General features: G+C 38.6%; 1 protein-coding gene and 1 long non-coding RNA gene across 4 annotated transcripts in view; one reads left to right on the top strand and one right to left on the bottom strand.

Annotated features, from left to right (window-relative positions):
• FLT1 (fms related receptor tyrosine kinase 1) overlaps positions 1-22,925 on the top strand; it is a 184,409-nt gene that overhangs the window by 104,202 nt on the left and 57,282 nt on the right. Inside the window, exons 14-15 of one of the 3 annotated variants that reach the window (XM_072611809.1) lie at positions 4,880-5,026; positions 17,172-17,303. In XM_072611809.1, coding sequence (XP_072467910.1) covers positions 4,880-5,026; positions 17,172-17,303 — 279 coding nt within the window. Of the gene's footprint in view, positions 1-1,741; positions 4,132-4,879; positions 5,027-9,135; positions 9,345-17,171; positions 17,304-22,925 lie in introns of those variants that run through there. The other 2 variants (XM_072611810.1, XM_072611811.1) reach the window with 2 other exon arrangements.
• Positions 202-22,192, bottom strand: LOC140505634 (uncharacterized). Its single transcript, XR_011967582.1, has 3 exons — positions 22,045-22,192; positions 16,606-20,013; positions 202-15,978 (listed from the first exon to the last, which is right to left on the bottom strand). It is a non-coding gene; the product is annotated as an uncharacterized lncRNA (long non-coding RNA).

Here is a 22,925-nt window from a genome sequence, read left to right as displayed (position 1 = left end):
AAAATAACAACCCATGGGCTTCCAATTCAGTTCTAATAGGTCTGCTTTCTTTGACCAACTTGGTGCACGTTTGGATTTGGAGGATCCCTGCCCTGAATTCTCTGTGTTGTTTTTTGTTCTTTGCTGTCTTCTCCTGACTGATAAGCAACAACTTGGGACTGATCTTTTGCTTCCACTTTGATGCCAACTTGTTTTTTAAAAAAAAAAAAAAAGTGTTAAAGCTGCATAAACTGAATAATTTAAGCAAATGATGGTTTCTGCCAAAGATGGACATGACTAAGTTAATTTTCCAGCTCAGAATGAGTACAGTTGAATTTGAGACTCTGGACCTCAACCTGGTTTGGTTTTGTATTTTTTTCATCGTATCTTGTCTTGTAAATATCACCCGCTTATTAGCACATTACCATGCTTATTTATTTGAAATGCTTTTCTACATTAAGCACATTATTTCTGTACTGCAACTTCTAAATGAGGCCCCAAAGCTGCAAAATGTTGGTATAGCTCAGAGATACTAAAACTATGAACCAATGTTAAGTGCAGATGGACGGATCCCATTGTCTTCATCTGATGCACATCCAGGTAGTTGACAGATGGTTATATTTTGTTCAGGTTCCCTATTTTAGACTAGATTCTTGGACCAAAGGTGGATTATGCCTCCAATTTGATGCTTTTGTCTCCTGCATGTTCTTTTAAAGGACTTTATTATGCTAAAATGATGTCATTCAAAGACCCACTACTTTCAGTCTATCAAGGAGATAAAGGCTATTATATATCTGGAGGTTTATTGGTTACTCTAAATTTAAAAAAGAAGCCCCACCTTCCCCACATGCAAGTGTTAATAGGATTTTTTACGGGGATTGAGATATGGCAAAACTAAAGAATTAGCATTAAAGATCATTTTCAAATACACAAATACTTGAGTGTTTTTAGCATTGGTGGTGGTGGTTATGGTCGATTTTTTTTCAGGAGAGGTTTTAGTTTCTTTTTATAATAATAAAAACAAGTCTGCACTTGAGAGGAAAAAAATGCCTGTTTTCCACAGGTCTGGTAATGCTTTATTATGCTGATTTCATTTATGATTGATCATGATATGTACTGGTATGAGCCATAGCAAAACAAGCTATAGTGACCAAAATAGCCCCTGCAGGGAAACAAGGGGGTGACAGCATGACAACTTCTCGTGCTTGGGAACTCGGCAGACGGTTTCCTCCTTTAGGTAACCGGCTCTGTCCCACGGCTAAACTTGTCTTTCACATGGGAATTGCTTTTGTCAAGTGTGAAAGAGTAAACAATAGCATTTCCCCAGAATGCCAGTTTTATGGAGCCTAATATGCTTGGAAAACAATTAGTAACCTGGAAGTTGTCAGCCCAAAGGAAAGAATAATCAATTGTATCTTGAAATTTTACCTATCACCCTCTGGCCTAGCTTTTTTGTTCATTATAAGTCAGTGTGTTAGCCTTCAGAAAACAATGCCTTTGTACCACAGAACTCGGGGCCTTAAATTCAAGCAAAGAAAAAGCAAATGGAAGAATTGGAACTTGCTTTTGAAATACGGTAAACTGGGCCAGCAGGACTTAGCATTTCCCTCCCCTGGAAAAAAAGGATATGCAAAACTCTCCCTCTTTGGTGGTGGCTGTGGAGAGAATGATTTCCAGCAGGGAGGTGGGCATTATACAGGGATGGGCATTATAAGGGATGGGCATTATACTTTATGAATTCCATTGTAACTCTTGTTCACAGGGTAATTGATTCTTGCCAGGGGGCCTCATAAAAGAAAACACAATTATATAGTTTGATGGGGGGAAGAAGGTGACAAGAAAGCGCAAAGGAAACACTAGAGATGGAGAAGGGATATGAGGCTGGTTCCTTAGTCCCTGGTCTATGTGGAAGCCAAGTGCTTTGTATTTATGGAAAACTGCTAAAATCGATGCTGCCCACATGGTTCTGGATGGTTTCTTGGGTCCTCTGGCCTCCGGAGCGGTTGTGAAAATGCATCCTCAGAACAGAATCTGGGGCCCTCACCATGAAAAATAAACAAAAACAAAACTCATTAACGCTCCCAGGAATATAGGACTTGGAAGAACTGTCTTTAGTGACTGGTATCCAGCTAGAGCATGTTACTCCTGAACCTCCTCTTCTTGGACTGAACATCGGTCACATCTTACCATCTTCTGGAAATTTGTATCTACTTCCATCAAGTAGCTTAAACTAATCATTATTGTTTCCATGTGCCTTTGTTGTTGAAACTATCATAATATGTTGTCATAAAATGGGATCTGACAAAATATAATTAATTCCCTGGTTGGCATATACAACAAAGTTTGCCCTCATAAACTAGCCTAAAAAAGAGGCTTCTCACCTGGGAGAACATTTTTTAGAAATGTATACAGAGAAATAATCAACTCTGTTCTGTGTTTGTTGCACACCTACACTAACATGATACATATTTGAGATTCCTATATTTGATTTGGCAGCCATTCTGTTTCTTCTTGTCTGAGGGGTAGGCCCCCGGGACGGGGGACAGAGGAATGCAGAGGGGGATTCCTCCTAAAAGTATTTATTTTTTGATTAGGAGATTATCTTGGGTGCAAGCAAGCTCAGATCTCATTTTGATACTTTCATTGTTTGTAGCCTTGAAAATAATGGTGATGATCTGAACACAGAATTTAGACTTCACTTTAATATCAAAGAGAAAAAGCATTAGGAACATGATAGCCTGGGAAGAGGTGAAGGGAAAACATCCAAGATGAGAAGGGGTATGAGTAAATGAACAAGGACTCATTTTGAACTGGATTCTTCCAAGTTAGTCCCCACAGTGAAAGTCCCTGGTCAATGTATGAATTAAAATTTTTTTTAAAAATCTAACTAGTCCAAGACATGGTAGATGCAGTGGATGGCCATTCTTTATTATCTTGGCATCCCTCATTGACATGTTTGGGGTCTTGCTGTGGTAACATGTCAAACTTATAAAGATAAAACGTGGGCATGGTGTCATAAATGGAAACCTTTGATGTGCAGCTGTGTTTTCAAATGAAAAAGCTGCATGACAGACATTGCCCAGAATGGGAAAGAAGGAACATAATAAGATTTCTGCTTATGGGGCCCAGTTAGAGGAGGAAACTCCTGGGCTGGCCTATGAACGCGTTCAGTCATCCTGGTCTGAAGAAGGCTGTGGAAATGAGAGCACCTTCTACCCCAATCAGGATTGTGCTTTGCCTTCAGACTTCATGTTTTGCGAAAGTCAAAGGACTAATAAGCTACAGAAATCTAAATTTATGGGAAAGTGTTTATCCTAACAGATGTAACCCTGCCATGTTATACTGCTTCAGCAATATTTTTTTAAAGTTATGTGGTGGTGTTTTTCACATAAAATTTTTAAATTGCATTAATTAGTGGTGATGCAGAGTTTGCCTGAAGGAATTAAAAAGAGGATTTTGGGAGTCTTTGGAATCCCGCAGGGGGCCTCGAAATTAATGAAATCATTTTAGTGTATCACCCCTTGCAGCCCTGTATCCACTCCTAAGCTGCCTTCACTGTTACATTATACTAAGAGGGGGAAACAAAGCGGTTAGCAAGTGTCAGAGAAAGCTGATACTGTATGAATGAAACCACTGATATAGCATGTGTAAGTTTTGCCAAAGATGTTTTCATTTCTGTTTTGGGATCTGAAAAGGGTGATTTGGGTGGGTTGGGGAAAGACATCAGGCACTATTGTTTTTCTTACTTTTTGGAAACTTGGGCTGCCGATCTATCACCAGCATAAACAGAATGTATACATATCAGCAGGACTGACTTAATATTGCCTTTGTAGAGAGACTGTATTCATTGGGGGTACTCCTGTCCTTGTGTGGGATTTTTAATGTTGTAATGTATTGCATCCTATGTATTCATTTTGTTGTACTATATTGTTTGGCATTTTATTAAAATAAATTGTATTGTATCATATTTGTAAGTTTTAAGAGATAAAATGGATAATATAAAATATAATATTTGTACTATTATATAGTGCAAAAAACTACAGACCTGTGCCTTTGCCTTTTGAATTGGTCCTTTGGACTCTCCTGCACTGGGGAAGGAGGGGAGAAGTGGGGAGAAAACAATCAATAAAGCTGCCACACTTAACAAAATAACTTTGTTTGGTCTGTTGCCTTGAAAGTTATGTCGGTATGCAAGTTTAAGTGGGAAGTCATTTTGAACCATTGTCTAGAAGATCATAATACTTGCTATATACATAAATAGTAACTTTTTCTTTATTTAGTTATCTTGCCCTTTCACATATTATCAGGTTTGGGGGTCTGTGATATCTCCTCTAGAAAATAGAACTCTTAAACTGGATGTTCCCAGAGTTGTTGATAGTTGAGGGGTTTACACACACACATACACACACACACACACACACACACACACACACAGAGTCCAATAAAGGTACAAGTGTAATTATATCTTCTGTCCCCAAATCCACCATAATCCTATATAAAACCATGTTGCTAAGTCACATCTCTTGATGATTGTTCTGGATCTTTGGTTTTTAGAACTAGTGCTTCTTAGGAGAGAAAAATGAATTAGTGTAATTGTAGTGTGCCAACATCTTTGAAATAAAATCTGATAGGAACCTTGCATTAATCCTTGCTAATACTCTCTGTGTCCTGGTTTTTAATTTAGTGTCCTAGTGTTAGCCTCAGGAGAGGGAAGAATCTGTTGACCATAGACTGACTCTAGAGAACAAAATAATGGTGTGTGGACATCAATAAAGTTTTGAGTGGAATGCTTTCACAATTCACTTTGATGTTTGTAGTTTATATTTAAAATGATGATCATGAAGATACAAGTCGGATGAAAACTGATGAATAACCAAAGCTCCCTTTCTTTATTTACTAGATCAGGAAGCACCCTACCTCCTCCGTAACCTCAGTGATCAGATAGTGGCCATCAGCAACTCCACCACTTTAGACTGTCAGGCAAAAGGTGTGCCAGAACCACAGATAACCTGGTTTAAAAACAACCATGAAATACAGCAAGAGCCAGGTAAGAGGCTCCTTACTCATCCTTCTTCTTTCCCATTCCCCATTGACCTTCCTCCCCTCTCATTTTTCTATTACTGCCTCTTAAATCAAGAGTTACTCACCTTGTTTGCATCGTAGATCCCTCCCGCAATCTGGTAATGTCCATATATGGCACCCTTTGGAGAACTATGTTTTTAAAGGCATAAAATAAAATACATAGAATTACAAAGGAAACCAGTTATACTGAAACATATGTATGTTTTTACCATCCAAGTTCATGGACTCCCTGAAATTATTCACAGATTTGATTTTAAGAACTCCCTGCTCTGATACTCACACTGATAGATAGTTTTGGGAATTGGATTACCCATAACTGACTATTTGCTCTCTTTCAAGTTGTAACTTCTACAGTTAATAAGGAATGTCAACACTCAATCTTCAACTCAACACAGCATATTATGAGGAGTGTGCTGGAGCCAGATCATACAGGCTCACAAGCGTGGATTGTTAAATGTTTAATATGAGCTTTTACATATTAGAAATCAGGAAGCACCACAAATCAAGGCTTACTTGGTTGAATTCTGGACTTAAGAAAGTGATGGGAAAAAAATTTTTATGCAGATTAAACTTAAAAGTGTTCCATGCAAACTTTTTTTATTCAGAAAGCTGGTTGTTAAACATTTACTGGCACAGCACTTTGTAATTTTAACTTTAATGAGACTAACAGAGTCTGCTCAAATACTACCTTATTTTAGATAATTAGATCACAAACAATGATCATCAAACCACTATAAAACAAACCTGGAGCTCTATGCTTAAAGATGGAATAATGATGATGGTGATACTAGGCTCATATTCATGTAATGTTTTAAAGTTTACAGGGAATTTCCTCAAGATGAGCCCATAAGGAATAAATGGTATAAGTATTAACCCAGTTTACAGAGGAAGTAATTCTGCCCATTAGAGGTTCAATGACTTACCTCAGGTCACACAACTAGTGTCAGGATCAGGACTCAGATTTAGATTCCTTGATTCCAAGTTCAGAGTTCCTTCATGAGTTTGCATATCTGACCTAAAGAAATCTCTGAAAGCTGAATTTTGCCTATTTGAATTCTGTTTTCCTTTTGCTTTATAACTATAACAAACCTATTTTTCTAAGAGATTAAAAGATGTTGCAAAAGTCTCAATTCAATAGGAGTGGAATCGATTTTTTTTACTTAAGAAACAAGATGCATCAAAATCACCCTTCCATTTTCAAGGCTTAAATGAGATTTTTACTGGCTTGTGTGGACACTGTAGCTATCTTTCCTGCTAAGTTTTAGAGAAGTTCCAACAAGTACCAGCCTGTCCATTGTCTGCCTCCTGATAACTGAGTCTGAATCATGAAAACATTTGCCCCTTATTGGCAAATTGGTGTTATACAAAATTGATATTCTATAAGCCAAACAGTACAGAAAATAGCTTTTCTTCTGATTCCTGTTAAGTGCTTTTCTTTTCTAATTCCCAACAAAATCTGTTTTGATTGTCCCTGGAACCACATAGCAGCCTCTGTAGCTATGCAGACGTCCCTTTTCTGTTCCAACTATTTTTTTATTGGGGATTTGGAGGAAGATAGATATGATTTGTGTATCAAATCTCTGCATGATAAAAAGCTGAGAGTGATAACTAATACAGCAGAAAATAGAAATTAGGATGCCAGAAGCTCTTGAGACTCTAGAACTAGACAAAAATCTACCAAAATGAAACCTAATAAAAATAAATAAGATAAACATACTCAGGTTTTTAAAAACTGTATGAAAACCTAGTAGAAAATGTGACTAGATAGCTGTTTGTGTGAAAATGACCAAGAAGCTTTCATAGCTTCTTTTCGGAAGCTTTGATATGATGATGAGTCAACAGTGTGATGTGACAGCCAAATCCTACACTACATTAATAGGATATTGGTGAAACTCTTTCTAGTCAGACCCCATTTGTGATAGTTCACTCAGCTCTAAGTAGGTCCGTTGACAAACTGAACCCTGACAAGAGGAAGGTAGTTAAAATGGGGAGAAATCTCAAAACATGACATATGAAAATCTGTTGAAGAAAAAGGTGGAGTGTTTAAGAAAAGAGGGGTATTTTTTAAAAAGAGAAAGGAAGTGTTTAGACTGAGAGGGAAAAAATTTGGGAGAATGTGTTCATTGTCTTCAAATGTTCTAAAGGTGGTCACGTTAAAAATGGGATTAGATTTATTCTGCATGACTCCGGTTTGCAGAACTTGTATTAATAGGTGAAAGTTTAGAGTGGCAGATTTTGATTTAATACAAGAAAGAACTTCTGAATGAAGAGGCAGTCTTAGGAGGTAGTGAGGTTCCATTGATGCCATAACTAGAAGAAACACAGAACAACTCTTAGAGCAAGCAGCACTAAAGGCCTTCCAATCAACCTTGAGTGAGAAGAGAGTGCCAAAAGAGATCAAGGACCCCCTTTTGCTGGGGCTCTGGGGAGCCACTGCTAGGGAGGGGCTATCATTCTTGGGAGGGTAGGGTTGTGAAGGAACTCACCTGACATATGGTCACTAATAGGTAGGAAGCATGCCATCTGGTACCTTCCTAATTTAATTAGTCTTGCTAATCAGTTTCCAAGCTGCTAGAGCAGAGAACATACTGTCAAAAAGTTAAAAGTTCATTTTCTTTTAAAATCATTATTATAAATTTTGTGGTTTTTTTCCATTCCAGTGCCCTGGGTCAAAGCTCTATTTGCTTTGACTTAGTTACAGTTCTTAGTTTCCTACCACTGAAAGTTTTTGACCCAAAACTAAAGCATCATTTGTTGGAAATCTCACAGAGGGTAGTCATACTTTTCAAGTAGGGGCAAGGTGGGGGAGCGACTCTTCCAACTTTGAGATGCTTTAATTTCTTTCTATTCAATGTTAAAGTCAAATAAATGTATGCAAGTTTTTTTATACTGAAGAAGGTAACTCTGAAAAAACTGGTTTCAAATCCTGCCTCTCAAATATACTGGCTGGGCAAAAACACTCTAAAGTCTCTAAGTGGCAGAAAAGATTCCAGCCCGTATCAGTACAGTTTTCTCACCTGGGAACTGCTTGTATCAATGACACCACAGGTGAAGTCCCTATCCATTTGCTGAATAGGACAATGGTAGGAATTCAAATTTTTAAGTAGGTGGGATATCTTAGAACAGTCTTTTGTTTATAAAGAGTTTCAGCTGTGCATAATTGTTTTGCCTACCATTAAGGTAGATGTCACAGAATTTTTTAGGATGTAAACAATTTTAAGAATTATCTACCTCAACTTTATATATATGTATATATATGCAGATTTGGAGAGATGAAGTGACTTCCCAAGTTCACATAGCAAAATACAAAACATCAAGATTTCTTCAAACGTGCAGTGCTGTTGGATGACTAAGTTAATGTTTAGGGATTTGGCAGCTATGAAATTGACTTCAGTTCACATCGATGTTCATACTTTGGGTATATTGAAGCCTTGAGTCTAAAGAATGGAAAGAGAAATAGCATCATCATTGTTGTAGGAATAATAAATAGCTTCTTTTCTCTATGGGTCAAGGGAAATATATTTCTATTTATTATGTTTATAATTATATTTTCCTGGTTGTTGATGGGTTCTTTTGGATGGGATTTTGGGGTGCTCTGGGAAAGTTGGAGTATGGGACCAGAGCATCTGGCCATCTGGCTTCCATGTCTGAGACCCCGGTGTCCCTTCTCAAGACTCATGGGTGCTTCAGAACAAATCAACTTTCTTCCAGCTATTTCTTTTGCTTCTCCTGTGACCAAGACTACCAGTCACCTAGGAGAATATCCATTCTCTATGTGGTTGTTTTGAAATACAATGGAAAGTTTCCAAGAGCATTCTTGATATAAAGACTGTTAACACGCTCATTTCAAACTGAGCATTTTTTCACAAACTTTGGAGAGTTATAGTGAATGAAAAAAAAATTCACAGAGAACAAACTACCCATTCATAAAAGCATCAAAATGGGTCACAGTACAGAGAATATAGCAGCTAAGAGGAAACTCAGAATCACAGAATCTCAGAGTTGTAAGAGACTTTAGAAATCACCTTTGTCCAATTGTACCTGACCAAGAACTTCCACAATGTTTCTCCCCAGATTGTCATCTTTCCTCTGCTGAAAGCCTTCTGATGAAGATAAACCCACTATCTTTGGATAAATCCACCAAAGTTTCCATTCAGAGTGCTTTTATTATCTTTACTAATTAATAGGATTAGGACCATTATTATTGAATAGGGAGTCATTAAATGAAAACTAAGGTATTCTAAGGGAGTTTTCTTAGAAGATTCTCAGGAGGTCTCAAGAGCAGTGATTCAAATGTATTAAGAGATGTGGGACACCATAAATTGAAATTATGCAGAAGCATAAGGGAGTTATATATTAGATATATAATAGAATATATATTTATGTATATATAATAGAATAGGATGTGTGGAGAGGCCAAGATGATTTGGAAAAGATTTCTTGAAAACAGCTGGTAAACAAAGAGGAGCAAACTCAAACCCAGAAAATAAAAGATCACAGCAAATAGATGTCACAATCAAAGCTTCAGTGCCACCAATGTTTTTGAGAAAACTCTTAACTGGATCCACTCTGAGAGAACATGCTAATCCATTTGATTTGACAGCGGCTGGTGATTATGTCCTGAGCTTGTGTCAGGGGTAGTGTGAGGAAGTACCTACCTTTGGCAGGTTGTAGTTTAAGACACTTAATGCGTACCTCATCACACCTCAAATATACATCATCCTTTTATAACAAGCCAGGCCTAAGGACTCCACTGATCCTTGCCTGGATCATTAGGCAATACCAAGGACTGGACACCTTACATTGTCTCTCTAGACAATTCCCTATTTCCATCCACTTTTCCTCAAGGATTAATAATAAAATCTGCTCCATGCAAAATCCCCGCAACTCAGAGTTATAGGATCTGTAGGATTCTGGTACAAGTGGTTTCCCTGAGCCACCACTTTCTGCTCCCTCATCATCATCTATGGTCAGCCCCTTTCTCTTAGTCAGCCAGTAAACACTTATTAAGCACCTACTATGGGCCAGGTATTGTGCCTGGGGATACAGAGAAAAGCAAAACCAACCAATCAATAAACATTTTTTAAGTGCCTGCTATGTGCCAGTACTGTGCCTTCAAGAAGTTTATATTGTATTGGGGGAAACAGCATATACATATGGAAGTAAATTAAAAACTTTTACAAAGTGATTATAACACAAATTGCCAAGTTGATGAAAAAAAGGTTCTATACAGAGGAGCTGACATAAACTGAGCTTTGAAGGACTGGAGGAATTCTGGGGCAAGGGGCAGGGTGAGAGAAAACAGTGCATCCCAGGCAGGGGACACACCCTGAGCAAACACATTGAGAGTGGGAGAGAGAATGTCACTTCTGAGAAATATCAAGACAGACTTGATTGAGTTTTAGAGTGCCTAAAGGAAAATAATATGTAATAAACCTGGAAAGGTAGGCTAGGGCCAGATTGGGAAAGACTTTAAATGCCAAATAACAATCCTGTAACACCATCTTTATCACTAGGATTTCTTGAGAATATTAAAGGAATGCCCCTTGCCACCAGTATGCAATTGACATCAAACCTTCCATTCTTTGGGTATTAAATTTAAGGAGATGTGACTTGGACCTGAATGATAGCACTTGTCTGTCTGAATGTTAACACAGTTAAGACAATGAAATGGTGATAGATGCTGAAATAATAATAATAGTCATGAAATAAAATAACAATAATTAATGGTAATATTAATAAGCAGATAGGTGGCGTATCAGATAGAGAATGGAATCTGAAGTCAGAAAGACTTGAATTCAAATCCTGACTCAGACACTTACTAGCTGTAAGCCCTTGGGCAAATCATTTTCTCAACCTCAGTTTCCCCATCTATAAAAGGGGGACAATAACACTACCCCCCTCCTGGGATTGTTATGAAAATCAAGTAAGATGGATTTGTAAAGCACTCTCCAGACTTTAAAGCACTCCATACATGTTCGCTGTGATAATAACTCATATATATAACAGTTTTAAGATTTATAAAGTACTTTCTTCAAAATACTCCTATGAGGCAGTTTTTTTTATTCCTACCTGTCATTGAACTAGTATAGAGAATTTCTGATGAGGAAGCTTCCTTTACTAATGCAGAATTGACAACTGTACTACAATTTATAATTTCAGAGAGTCACCTAGGAGCACTGAGAGCTTAAATCACTAGAGTCACACAGCCAGGATATGTTAGAGATGGGTCTTGAACTCAGGTCTTCTCTTCCTGGAGGAGGAGACATTTGATCTGAGGCTTAAAGGATGGCAAAAATTTCTATAGACTAGAGTTGAGAAGGTCAATGACAACAGATGGCACTGTTCTAGTCCATTATAGTAGTTTAAGGACCTGTGAGGACTTTTCAAATGAATTAGAGACCAACCATTAAATATTGAAAATAATAGGCCTTTATTTGTCACATTTTAATTCAAAGAAAGGCTATATAACATAACGCATAGATACAGCGAGGGAGAGAGGGCCAATAAGAGAAGAATCTACCACCAACAAAACAGGGCAGAACCTATCTCCTAAACTAGGGCAGTAGCCAACAGCTTCAAAGCAGGCTAGGCCTAGGGAGGACCTATAACCTGGGGTGTCCCTAGAGCCTCAAGTGCAATGATCTTTTGGTCATAGCAAGAGGAGGGAATCCCATGAGAGGCTTAGCACTCACAGTACTTCCCCAGATTAATGTATAGGACTGCTGTATCTATCCTCACTTTATGGATCAGGATAGCTCAGGGATGCAGATGAAGGATGAGAATTTTATAGGAAGGATAAGGTCTCAACCAAGTGGTTAAAGGCTAGAAAATTCTAGCATTCAAAGTTTCAGATACAGAAGCTTCCAGAAAAGGGAGAGAGTGCCAAGCAGGTGAAGGGGACATGCCTAGAGCAGAGACTGTACATAACATATACACATTAAAGAAAAAAATGTTTCCAGGAAATCAGAAAGCCTTTCCAGACTCCCACAATCACTATTTACAACCTAGAGGACTGTAATGTTCTGACCAGATAGTAAAGATCAGTCAATCAAAAAGCATTTATCGCAGTCCCATTACATTCTGGGCATTCTGCAAGGAGCTAGTTACATGCAGACTAAAATGAAGCAAGCCTTGTTCTCACAGAGCATACATTCAGCTGGGGAAAACAACATATATGCATACAAGTATATGCAGAATACAAAGTAATTTCCAGAGAAAGGCAGTAGTAGTAGAGGGATCAAGAAAGGTCTCCTAAAGGAAGTGGCACTTGAACTGATCCTTGAAGAAAGCTTAGTTCAGTTTTTTCAATTGTGAATGGCTCTTAGTGACCCCATTTGGGGTTTTCTGGCAAAGATAATGGAGTGGTTTGCCTTTTCCTTTTCCTTTTACAGATGAGGTAACTGAGGCAAACAGAGCTAAGTGACTTGCCCAGGGTTACATAGCTAGTAAGCATCTGAGGTCAGATTTGAACTCAGGAAGATGAGTCTTCCTGCCCCCAGGACTGGCCCTCTATCCACTGTGACACCTAGCTGTCCATTTGAAGAAAGCTAGGAATTCTAAAAGGTAGAAGTGAGGAGGGAGGGCATTTCAGGGACAGGTGATAGCCAGTGCAAAGGCACATAGATGGGAAATCAACTAAGTGACACAGTGGATTGAGCACTGGACCTGGAGGATACCTCAGTTCAGATCTGGCTTCAGACACTTACTACCCACCTGACCCTGGGCAAGTCCCTTAATCTCTGTTTACCCCAGTCTCCTCATCTGTAAATTGGGGATAATAATAGTAACCTACTTCCCAAGGTGGTTGTAAAGATCAAATGAGATAATATTCATAAAGAGCTTCACACAGTGCCTGATATATTTTATGCGTGTGTGTGTTTGTCCTTCGTTGCCAAAGACCATGCCATCAGAGAAATGATGACATGACTTGCACTTGGCTTTGTTTTGAGTGAGGGAGGACCATGCAGGTCACCAGCCTCACTTCTCCTCCAGAGCCATCTGAATCCAGTGACCAGATATTCATCAGGATGACTGGAAATGACCCAGGATGAGGCAATTGATGTTAAGTGTTTTGCCCAAGGTCACATAGCTGATGAGTGTCAAGTGTCTGAGGTGAGATTTGAACTCAGGTACTCTTGACTCCAGCACTGGTACTCTATCCACTGCACCACCTAGCTGACATATTGAAAATGCTATGCAAACATTAGTTATTATTATTATTAAAGCACTTAGCACAATTCCTGACACCTACATTATGGTACATGATGCATAATAAATTATTGTTTCTTTCTTTCCTTGAAATTAATACTATACTTGCTTGGCATACCCATCACCTCTTCTATGCAGCTTTGGTTACCAAGGACCAAAGACAGCAAATTTATTTGAGCACTAGGAAGGAGAAAGCATCCATTTACAGAGCCTACTACAATTCTAGGTGCATCATAAGTGGTCCATACATAACCACTAAATGATTAATGATATTTATTCCATGCCTTTATAGGTAAGCAGTATTTAGCAAGAATTGCATAGCTCATTCCCTCCTCCCTGCCTCCCCAAACCTAACAGTATGATGAAGCCTACAAACCCATTTTCAAAATCATGTTTTTAAATAATTAAAAGAAATGCTCAATTTCAATTAGAGATCAGTGAAAATAAAAATAGTTTTTCCCTTCCAACTTCACAGACTCCCTGAAATCCCTCCATGGATCTTTTAAGAACCCTTTGACTAAACTGTCTGAGATCCATTTGATTGTCTCTGTGAAGATAACAGGAAAGATGTTATTGGTGTTTCCACCAATATTTTAGTGTTCTGACTCTGTTAATTGCCTAACTTTACAGAGGATATTCTTGTGTCAGGTATTATTTGAAATAGACTTCCATAGTCTTGCTTTCCTTATTCTCATTCCTTTCCCCTTTTCCTTCACCAATACAACTGCTAGAGCCCTTCCTCACAAACTAACTTGTATTTAAACCACTACACATATATATATTTACATACTTATGCACACATATACATAAATACATATTTGTGTTTCTTAATTTTGAATGCATGTTTATATATGTGTATATACATATATAACTTACTGGTTGCTTCCCCCATTATGTGTAGGGATTTTTTCATTCTTTGTACTTTTATCCTCAAAGCCTAGTACGGTACCTGACGCATAGTAGACATTTGATAAATATTTGTTGTGTCATAGACTAATCAGTTGATTGATTGAAGTCCCTTGTGCCTCTTGAATGAGCAATTATTCTAAAACGCCATGATAGGTACCATAGAAATGCACCAATAGTAGTAGAATGTCGCATGATCCATTCTTCAGCATCTATCTGTGGCTGCTTAAGGGAAGCACTGAAAAGGAGAGAAACTAATACATGAGGTATCTTGCATAAGTGAGAGTTACTGTGTGTGGATGGTAGTACTATAATGGTACCAAATATAATCAAATATTTATTTGATAAATTAGAAGGCTTTGGGGAGAGTCATTTTTGGAATATCAATACATAGAACAAACTGAGACCTGGGAAAGCCCTTAGCTTTAAAAGTCCAAGGTCTCCCTCTGCCTCTGGGGTCAACTCCAATGACTCTGGAAAAGAAGATGAGACTGATGACTTTGCACAACACTATCTCACTTAAATCCAATTCACTTGCAAGTCAAGACATCACCCTCCTGATATCATTGGCCCTCTTTGAGAATGAAGGACAAACAACGACCGTGATTAAAGTGTTACATAAAGATTACATACAGGAGTATAATATTGTGAAAGATTCCACAAATATGCTTCATGTGGACATCCCTGTATCCATCACAGTCCAGGTGCCTTCATTACTGCAATAGTCTCCTCATTAGTCTCATGATTCCAGGCTTTTCCCCCTCCAGTCCATCCTATGAATTCCTTCCATATTCATGTCTTCAACACCTCTTTCATCATGTCACTGTCCTGATTAAAAATTTTAGTGGCTCCTTATTTCTTACTGTATCAAGTTCAAACTCTTTCACCAAGCTTTCAAGGCCTTCTAAGATCTAAAATCTTACTTTAGCTATTCAATATTTTTCCCACTGCTCCTCAGCACATGACTTCCACTCTAATCGTACCAGCCTCCTCATCACCCCAGTGCCTATTGTCCTCCCTCTCCCCTTGTTCATGTTTCCTTCACCTGGAAGTATCGCTCTTATTTTTTTCACTTTTAAAAATCCAAACTAATTTATATATTCAACAACATCCCAATTAATTTACCAAAAAATTATTTTACTGAATTAGAAAAATAATAAAATTCATTTGGAAGAACAAATGTCAAGAATACCCAGGGAAATAATGAAAAAATGTAAAGGAAGAAGGTTTAGTAGTACCAGATATTATATTATAAGGCAGGAATTATCAAAACTATCTGGCACTGGCTAAGAAATAGAAAAGTAGATCAATGGGATGGAGTAGACATGCAATTTACAGCAGCAAATAAACATCATAACCTTGTATTTGAAAGTGTAAAGACAAGATTTTAGGACAAGAATTCATTATTTGGTAAATATTGTTGGGAACGCTGGAAAACAGTATGGCAGAAACTGGGAACAGACCAATATTTTACACCATTTAACGAGATAAAATACTTCCCATTCTCAAGGCCAGTCCCCATAGCACTTCATAAAAGGAGGTTTGGATGTCCACCCCGGCCTCTCCTCTGAACTCCACAAGCATTTCATGGTCCATGATACATAGTTTACAACCTAATTATGCTCACTGACTTGTATAACTCCCTATTGTGTCACATCTGTTAGATTGTAAGCATTTGAGGTAAGGCTTGTGCTGTCCTTTCTATGTGTCCAGCACAGAGCTGAGCACATATCTGGTGGTCGATAAATAATTGTTCTTGAGCCAAGAAGCTTCATAACTCTTCATAGCTCCCTATTGTTTCTAGGATAAAATAGAAATACAAATTGCCCAAGTTACATATATATACATATAATAACCAAAATATAAATACAAATGTACAAATATAATTTGTATTATGTAAATACAAATTTATATAAAATAGAAATACAAATAATTTATATTAAAATAGAAATACAAATTGAAAATCTTTCACAATCTGGCTCAACTTGCCTGTCCTTCACTTCACACACCCTAAGGTAGGGTTAAACTGGACCCTTTGTCTTGGCACTGGCTGTCCCCCATTCCAGGAAAGCTCCTTCTTTTCACCTTGGCTTCTTATAATGCTTTGCTGCTGTTGCTCAGCCATGTCTGACTCAAACCATAGTACGCCAATACTGTCCATGGGGTTTTCTTGCAAAGATACTGGAGGGGTTTGCCATTTTCTTCTGCAGCTCATTTTCCAGATGAAGAAACTGAGGCAAACAGGGTTAAGTGACTTGCCCAGGGTCATGTATCTAGTAAGTGTCTCAGACTGGATTTTAACTAGTTCTCTATCCACTGAGCCACCCAGTCACCTCCTTATAATGTGGAAGTACTTTTTATGATTTCCCTAGTTATTGGTGTTCCTCCCCCTAAAAAAAAATTCATATAAGTTTTGTAGTTACTTACCTATGTGCATGTTATTTCTCTCCAGTAGGATGTGAGTTCCTTGAGGGCAGCGGCAATTTTCATTTTCATTTTTGTATCCCTAGTGTCCTACATGGTAGGTGTTTAATAATTGTTTATTGAACCGGATCAAAGTAACATGAGAATGGCGAGTCCCTCACTCCTAAGTCATGTTCTTTTTGAAATGCCATCCTACATGATCTGTGTTTATATCTAAGCAAACCAGCCCTTCAGTTGGGGAGACATGAATTCCATTGGCTTGTGTTTTCATTGTGATGTTCAGTCTCTAGAGGTGACCTCCAACAAAAGGCTAACTTATTTCATCCTCTCCCATGAGGCACATTACACAGTTCTGCCTTCCCCACTCCGGGCACCATCACAACAAAAAATACTCTAGAAAAGACACAATAGAGAGAAAACATATAAACAGCACGGTGCTGGATTCACCCGTGGCTCTGATTTCCTTGTCTGAACACATAATACGCATAATAGGAAGCTGGTGGTGTTACAGAAGTCATGGTTGTATTTATCATTCAGTGTCGTTCATCTAAACCTCTCTCACTCCTTAGGTATTATTTTGGGCCCAGGAAGCAGCACACTGTTTATTGAAAGAGTCACGGAGGAGGATGAAGGCTTCTACCGTTGCAAAGCCTCCAACCAGAAGGGTTCTGTCCAGAGTTCAGCATACCTCACTGTACAAGGTAAATAACAGCATGAGAGAGCAGCAAACAAGAAATGGCTCAGACGTTGATTTCCCTGTTTGCTCTAATTCCCACCTTTCCTCACCACCCCCACCACGCCACCCCTGGTTCTTTTTCCCACCTCCTTCCTCCTCCTCTCAAGGGGGTCTGCCTCTGTCTGGAAAGCCTTTAGGTAAAGAAGCTGGCTGACTAAGCCTTTCTGTGACTGAAAACTCGGCACTCTGAGGGAAGCTTTTGCAAGGGAAATGGATCTGGGAAAAACGGAAGCTGGTGGCTCGCAATATGTTTATGTTGACCTAAACAGACAGATTGCACCAGGTTCCCACCTGTGAGGAAAGTGGGTGAAGGAGGGGAGATGGGTGTAGACTGAAAACAGAAAATACACACACACACACACATACACACACACATACACACACACACACACACACACACACACACACACACTTCATTCATTTTCCCATTCCACTTCCCACAAACCAAACAGATGCAGCTCTTGCTGTGGTGAATGTTTTCATGAGTTTGGTTTCACCGTGAAGTAGATTGTAAACTATTATTAGAGGTTAATACTACATAATAAGTATGACCAAATTTAAGACAAAATTTTAAATGTTTCCTCCTTATATCCATCAACAGTAAAATACAAAAAAATATATATATATAACAAGACCAGATCCTGCTCTGGGTGAGTCTCATGTGGCTCCCATCTGGGGCTGCCTCGACCTTTCAGTTCTCTGATGCCAAGAATGACCAAACTACGGAGTGCAATAGTCTCATCTGATGCCAAAATAGCACATTTAAAATGTAAATATCTGTAGTGTGTAGACAAGACTAACCTTTACAATCAAATGGTGGAATTCTTTCAATGGCACTTCAGAAAACAAATCTCTTTTCGAATGGTCAAAGATAAATTTCACAAATTTGAATATTACATATTTTATATTCTCTAACTATGCATGCTTAAATATGTGTAAGGGTTTACTTGGAAAAAATTATTCTGTCCTAAATATAGGTACTTTCACTATTCAAAGAAAATACTTTGCAAGATTACCCCTTGACAATAAACCTTGGAACTTCAATATTCTAATAATGGGTTGCTTTTTTTTTTTCAAAAGAGTTGTGTTTCACATATAAAATTCTCCTGACAACTACTCAAAGCTCTGCCTTTTCCAATACTCTTTCAATTTTTCTGAATACCTAGGTGAGGGATCATATTAAGCAATCTCTCCTTTGAACCCTGTAGCCTATAACTCTCTCCAAACAAGAAAAACTACTATCTCGCCTTCCACAAAGAGTACCTGGCTAGGATCATCTTTAAGTATTATCAGTGGTAGCAGCATTGATGTGGGACTAAGGGCTGGTGTTGCTGACACAATAGGAATCAAGAGATAGCTAAGTTGCTTAGCATTTTCGGCAGTTTGGTAGCCCGTGGGCTGAGTTCAAATTCAGCCTCAAACACTATGTAGCTGTGTGACTGTGGGCAAGTCCCTTAAGTGCCTCAGCTTCCTTAAATATAAAATGATAATAGATAATAGATGATAATAGAATCTATCTCCCAGGGTGATTGTGAAGATCAAATGTGATAATATTTGTAAAACATTTAGCATAGTACCTGGCACATAGTAGGTATTATATAAATTCTAGCTATTATTACATTGCTAGGGGAAAACATTGGTAGCCGTGAAACCTCCGTCCTTGCATCATAGAAGGAACTTCATATGTCATCCAGTTCAGCGTATATATGAATAAGCATCTCCTTTACAACATCCTTGACAAATATCTCTGCTCACATATCTCAAGCAATAGAGAACTCACTACCATTCTTTCCAACTTTGGATGGCCTTGTTAGAGGAATTTCACCTTTATATTGATCCCAAGTATGCCTCTCTCTAACTTCCACCTACAGCTAAGCAAAATAATTCCGATATTTTTATTCCATATAACAAACTTTCAGATACTTGAAGACCATAATCATGTTCTTCCTGAGTTTTTTAGGATAATTATGAATGAATGAATGAAAAAGCATTTATATGGACAAAGTGCTGCGTTAAGCATTGATGAAATAATAGAAAAGAAAGGCAGTCCTTAATCTCAAGAAGCTCACATTTTAATAGGGGGAAACAACATGTGCTAAAGATTTGTGCTGTAATCATATGTCAAAGTTCTGTGATTTTTATGGTACAGTGTCAAAGAAGATGGTACCGCACCTTCTTTAAAGTGATTTCCACTAATAATCCACTATCTGTTCATAGTGCCAAGGACTCTGGTGTGGAGAATTTGCCCCAATTCTTCAGTAGTCATGTCTACTGGGATGGGATTGGGGTGGGAGCAGGGGCGGTGAAAGGGAGGTTAAGGGGGAGAGGCTGCAACACCTGCAGAGGAAGTTGTCAGGCCATATCTCCACAGGAGGTTGCTTCCCTGGATTATGGTTTATGAGAACCAGGCTAGGATCAGGGTTAATTGTCTGAAGGATGCTGCTATTCCCAGGCCCCTTGGGATAAAGAGGCCATCACATGCTACCCTCCCGCATCATTCTTGGAATGCTTTGCTGCTTCAGCTAGACTTGCTGGCCTGTCCTGTTTGAGAACATTGATTGCCAATCTGGAAAGGAGGTGAGGAAATATGGCAGTCCATCCTCCAGTTCCTTCAACTGACCCTCATCATCCTGGTCACCCTCCTCTGGGAACACTTGGACATATCAGTGTCCTTCCTGAAATGCAACCAAAACAAATATGAGATCCCAGACTTTCATTAATATAGCCCAGTAGTGCACTATGGTTTTTGATCACCATGTCATATCACTGACTCCTTTAACATTTTAAATTCACTAAAAACTTTAACTCTTTTTTCACATTACCTGCCATTTAAACATATCTCCTTCAGAATTTATCCAATTGACTTTTTGAAAACATGATATAGAAAATTCAAGTGATTTCTAGTAATTGCATTACAAATTGTCAGAATTTTTTCAAATTGTGATTCAGCCACCTTCTCAGTCTTATGTCATCCTAGGGTGTGGGTAGGTTGCCATCCAAATCTCCATCCAAACCACTAATAAAGGCAAAGCCAGAGAGATCCCCTCCTTCTCCCCCCTCCACACATACCTAGCATCATTTTATATTACAAAAACCACGGGAGGTAGTCAGGACAAACATTTGATTCAATTCAATAAACATTTTTTGAGAATCTGCTATGTGCAAAACTGGTTGTAGACACATTTATCCAAAAATATAGCCCCTGACATCCAGGACCTTAGATCAAGGAGGTCTAAGAGAGGGTAAGACATGCACACAAATACCTATGACAGCATATGACAAGTCCCTTAGCAAAGGTGGAAAGTCTTTTGGAAGTCCAGAGAGCTTCAAAGGAGACAATTCCCATTTTACATAATAGGAAACCTAAGAACAGAGAGGGTGAGTGACTAACTGAAGCTCATAGAGCAGCTCTTTCCCATTCTGAGCACAGGTCGTGACTGCTCCTTTCTACCCACAGTGCAGTGGCCTTTCTCCTTCCAACTGTGAGTCCTTGCTGTTTACCTTTAACCATATCTGGTTCAAGATAGGGGATAAAGAGCAGAAAGGAGAAATCAACAGTAAAGATTCAGTTGGAGAGTTCTCTGAGAACTCAGTGCTTCAGGTGGGAGTCAGGTCGGGAAGGACAGAAGGATTTGTATAAGCAGAGAGGAGAGGGGGAAAGAGAAAGGGAGGGGAGAAGAGAGGAAGGGAGAGGAGGAGAAGGAATAGGGGAGGAAAGAGGAAAGGGAAGGGAAGAAAGAAGGAGGGGAAGAAGAAAGTATTCGTTAATGTATTATTAGGATGTTTCTTGAGATCACTCAGAGTTAGCCTTGGGTTATAAGCAGTGGTAAGAGCTAGACAGTGGTGGATTTCTGGTACCCTCTTAATATTTTCAGGTGGAACAGGAATTTCACAACTCCTTTGCTCTAATGTAGCATTGACATTTCATAGTAATTAGAAAGCTATCTCTTAGTGTTTTAGTATTTCAGTTTTCTTTCCCCACTTATTTCCCTCTTCCCACTTTCCTACTTCCTCACGTATAAAATGCATTGTGCAAGGGAATGGGGGCCTTTCTACAGAGGATTGCCAGAGGAGATTCCTGCCTTTGGCTCTCCAATTCATATTATCGGGGGGTTTCATTGATCCAAGAAATTGCAACATTTGTTTACAAATAAATTGCTGACCATGTTTAAGGTACATGAGTTTTAGTGAATGGACACTGTGACATTTCTTTTGGTCTATGAGCACACAGAACATTTTTGCTTCTTGACTAGTTCTTAGCTGTGGTGAAATAATGAGTTCCTTGTCATTGGAAGTATACAAGCAAAGGCTGAGTGAACACCTGGTCGGGGTTGATAAAGAAGAGAATATTGCATTGGATCAGAGGTTGTACTGAATTGGAAGGTCTCTTCCAATCCAATCCAATGCAAGCCAATCCAATAGACATTTATTAAGCACGTACTACATGCAAACAACTGGAGAAACGGAAAAATAGTCACTATCATTAGGGAATTTACATCCTATTGGGGAAGTACAATAGGTAAACACATAAAACTCTACATGATCATTTAAGGAGAGATTGAGCATGAACGGTTTTCAAGTCTGAGAGTCTATAGAGCAAGGAATCAAACAATAAGCACCTGCTGTATGTCAGACATTAAGGTAAACACTGGGGATACAAAGAAAGGCAAAAAACAAAAGCAAAGAACAGTCCTCAAAGAACTTACATTTACGATTTTAAATTGCTGTGGAGGAGAGATGACCTGAAAAGACTTCATGTTTCCAATAAAGGTTGGATTAAATGACTTCTGAGACCCCCTCCAGCTCTAAGTCTGTGATTCCATGAGTTTACCAACTAGGAGACTTCCAGCTAAGTGAGATGTTACTGTATTAGTACTATACTTCTGGTATGTTAGGGGTTAAATACATTTCTGTGGGCTAGTCCAGCAAGCTAATCATGATTTATAGCATTGTTTCTATGGGAAAGTACATTGAGTTCCAAACACCTGGCAAATGAGCTTTGGGAACACAATCCATTCAAAAGTTGATGACTACCTATATATAAATTACAGAGGGTGAAGAACTTTCATTAGACACTCTTTTTATTTAAGTTTTATAGGTTTTTGTCATTATAACCCCACTGAACTGGACCCCATAACAACAACAAAAAAAAGATAGGCAAAACCAATAGACTGTATTAGCTGTGTTTGCAACATATGGCACTGGTAGTCTTTCCCTCTGGGGAAATGAGTGAAGCATGTTTCATCAACTCTTCTGCTAGACCAAGGCTGGTCATTAGAATTGATCAGTTTGCCTGCACTTTGGAATACACATTATTTCTTCCCACTTATCAGTATGATTCACTCACCAGACATCCTTTACTGCCACAGTTATCACATCTCAATACTGATAGTAAGACCTTCCACTGGTAGAACACTATATATAATCTCATTTGCTCTTCAAAACATCCTTGCAACAATGAAAAAATTGACCATCACAGAGATTAAGTAACTAGCCTATGACTAGCTCGCATAAAAAGTGGTAGAGGTTATAGAAGTTCTAGATTTAGAGACAGAGGATGTGATTCAAATCCTTGCTGTTAGGATTT

This window comes from Notamacropus eugenii, chromosome 5 (assembly GCF_028372415.1).
Source record: "Notamacropus eugenii isolate mMacEug1 chromosome 5, mMacEug1.pri_v2, whole genome shotgun sequence".
Lineage (NCBI taxonomy): Eukaryota > Metazoa > Chordata > Mammalia > Diprotodontia > Macropodidae > Notamacropus > Notamacropus eugenii.
This window is presented reverse-complemented; position numbering and strand designations above follow the sequence as displayed.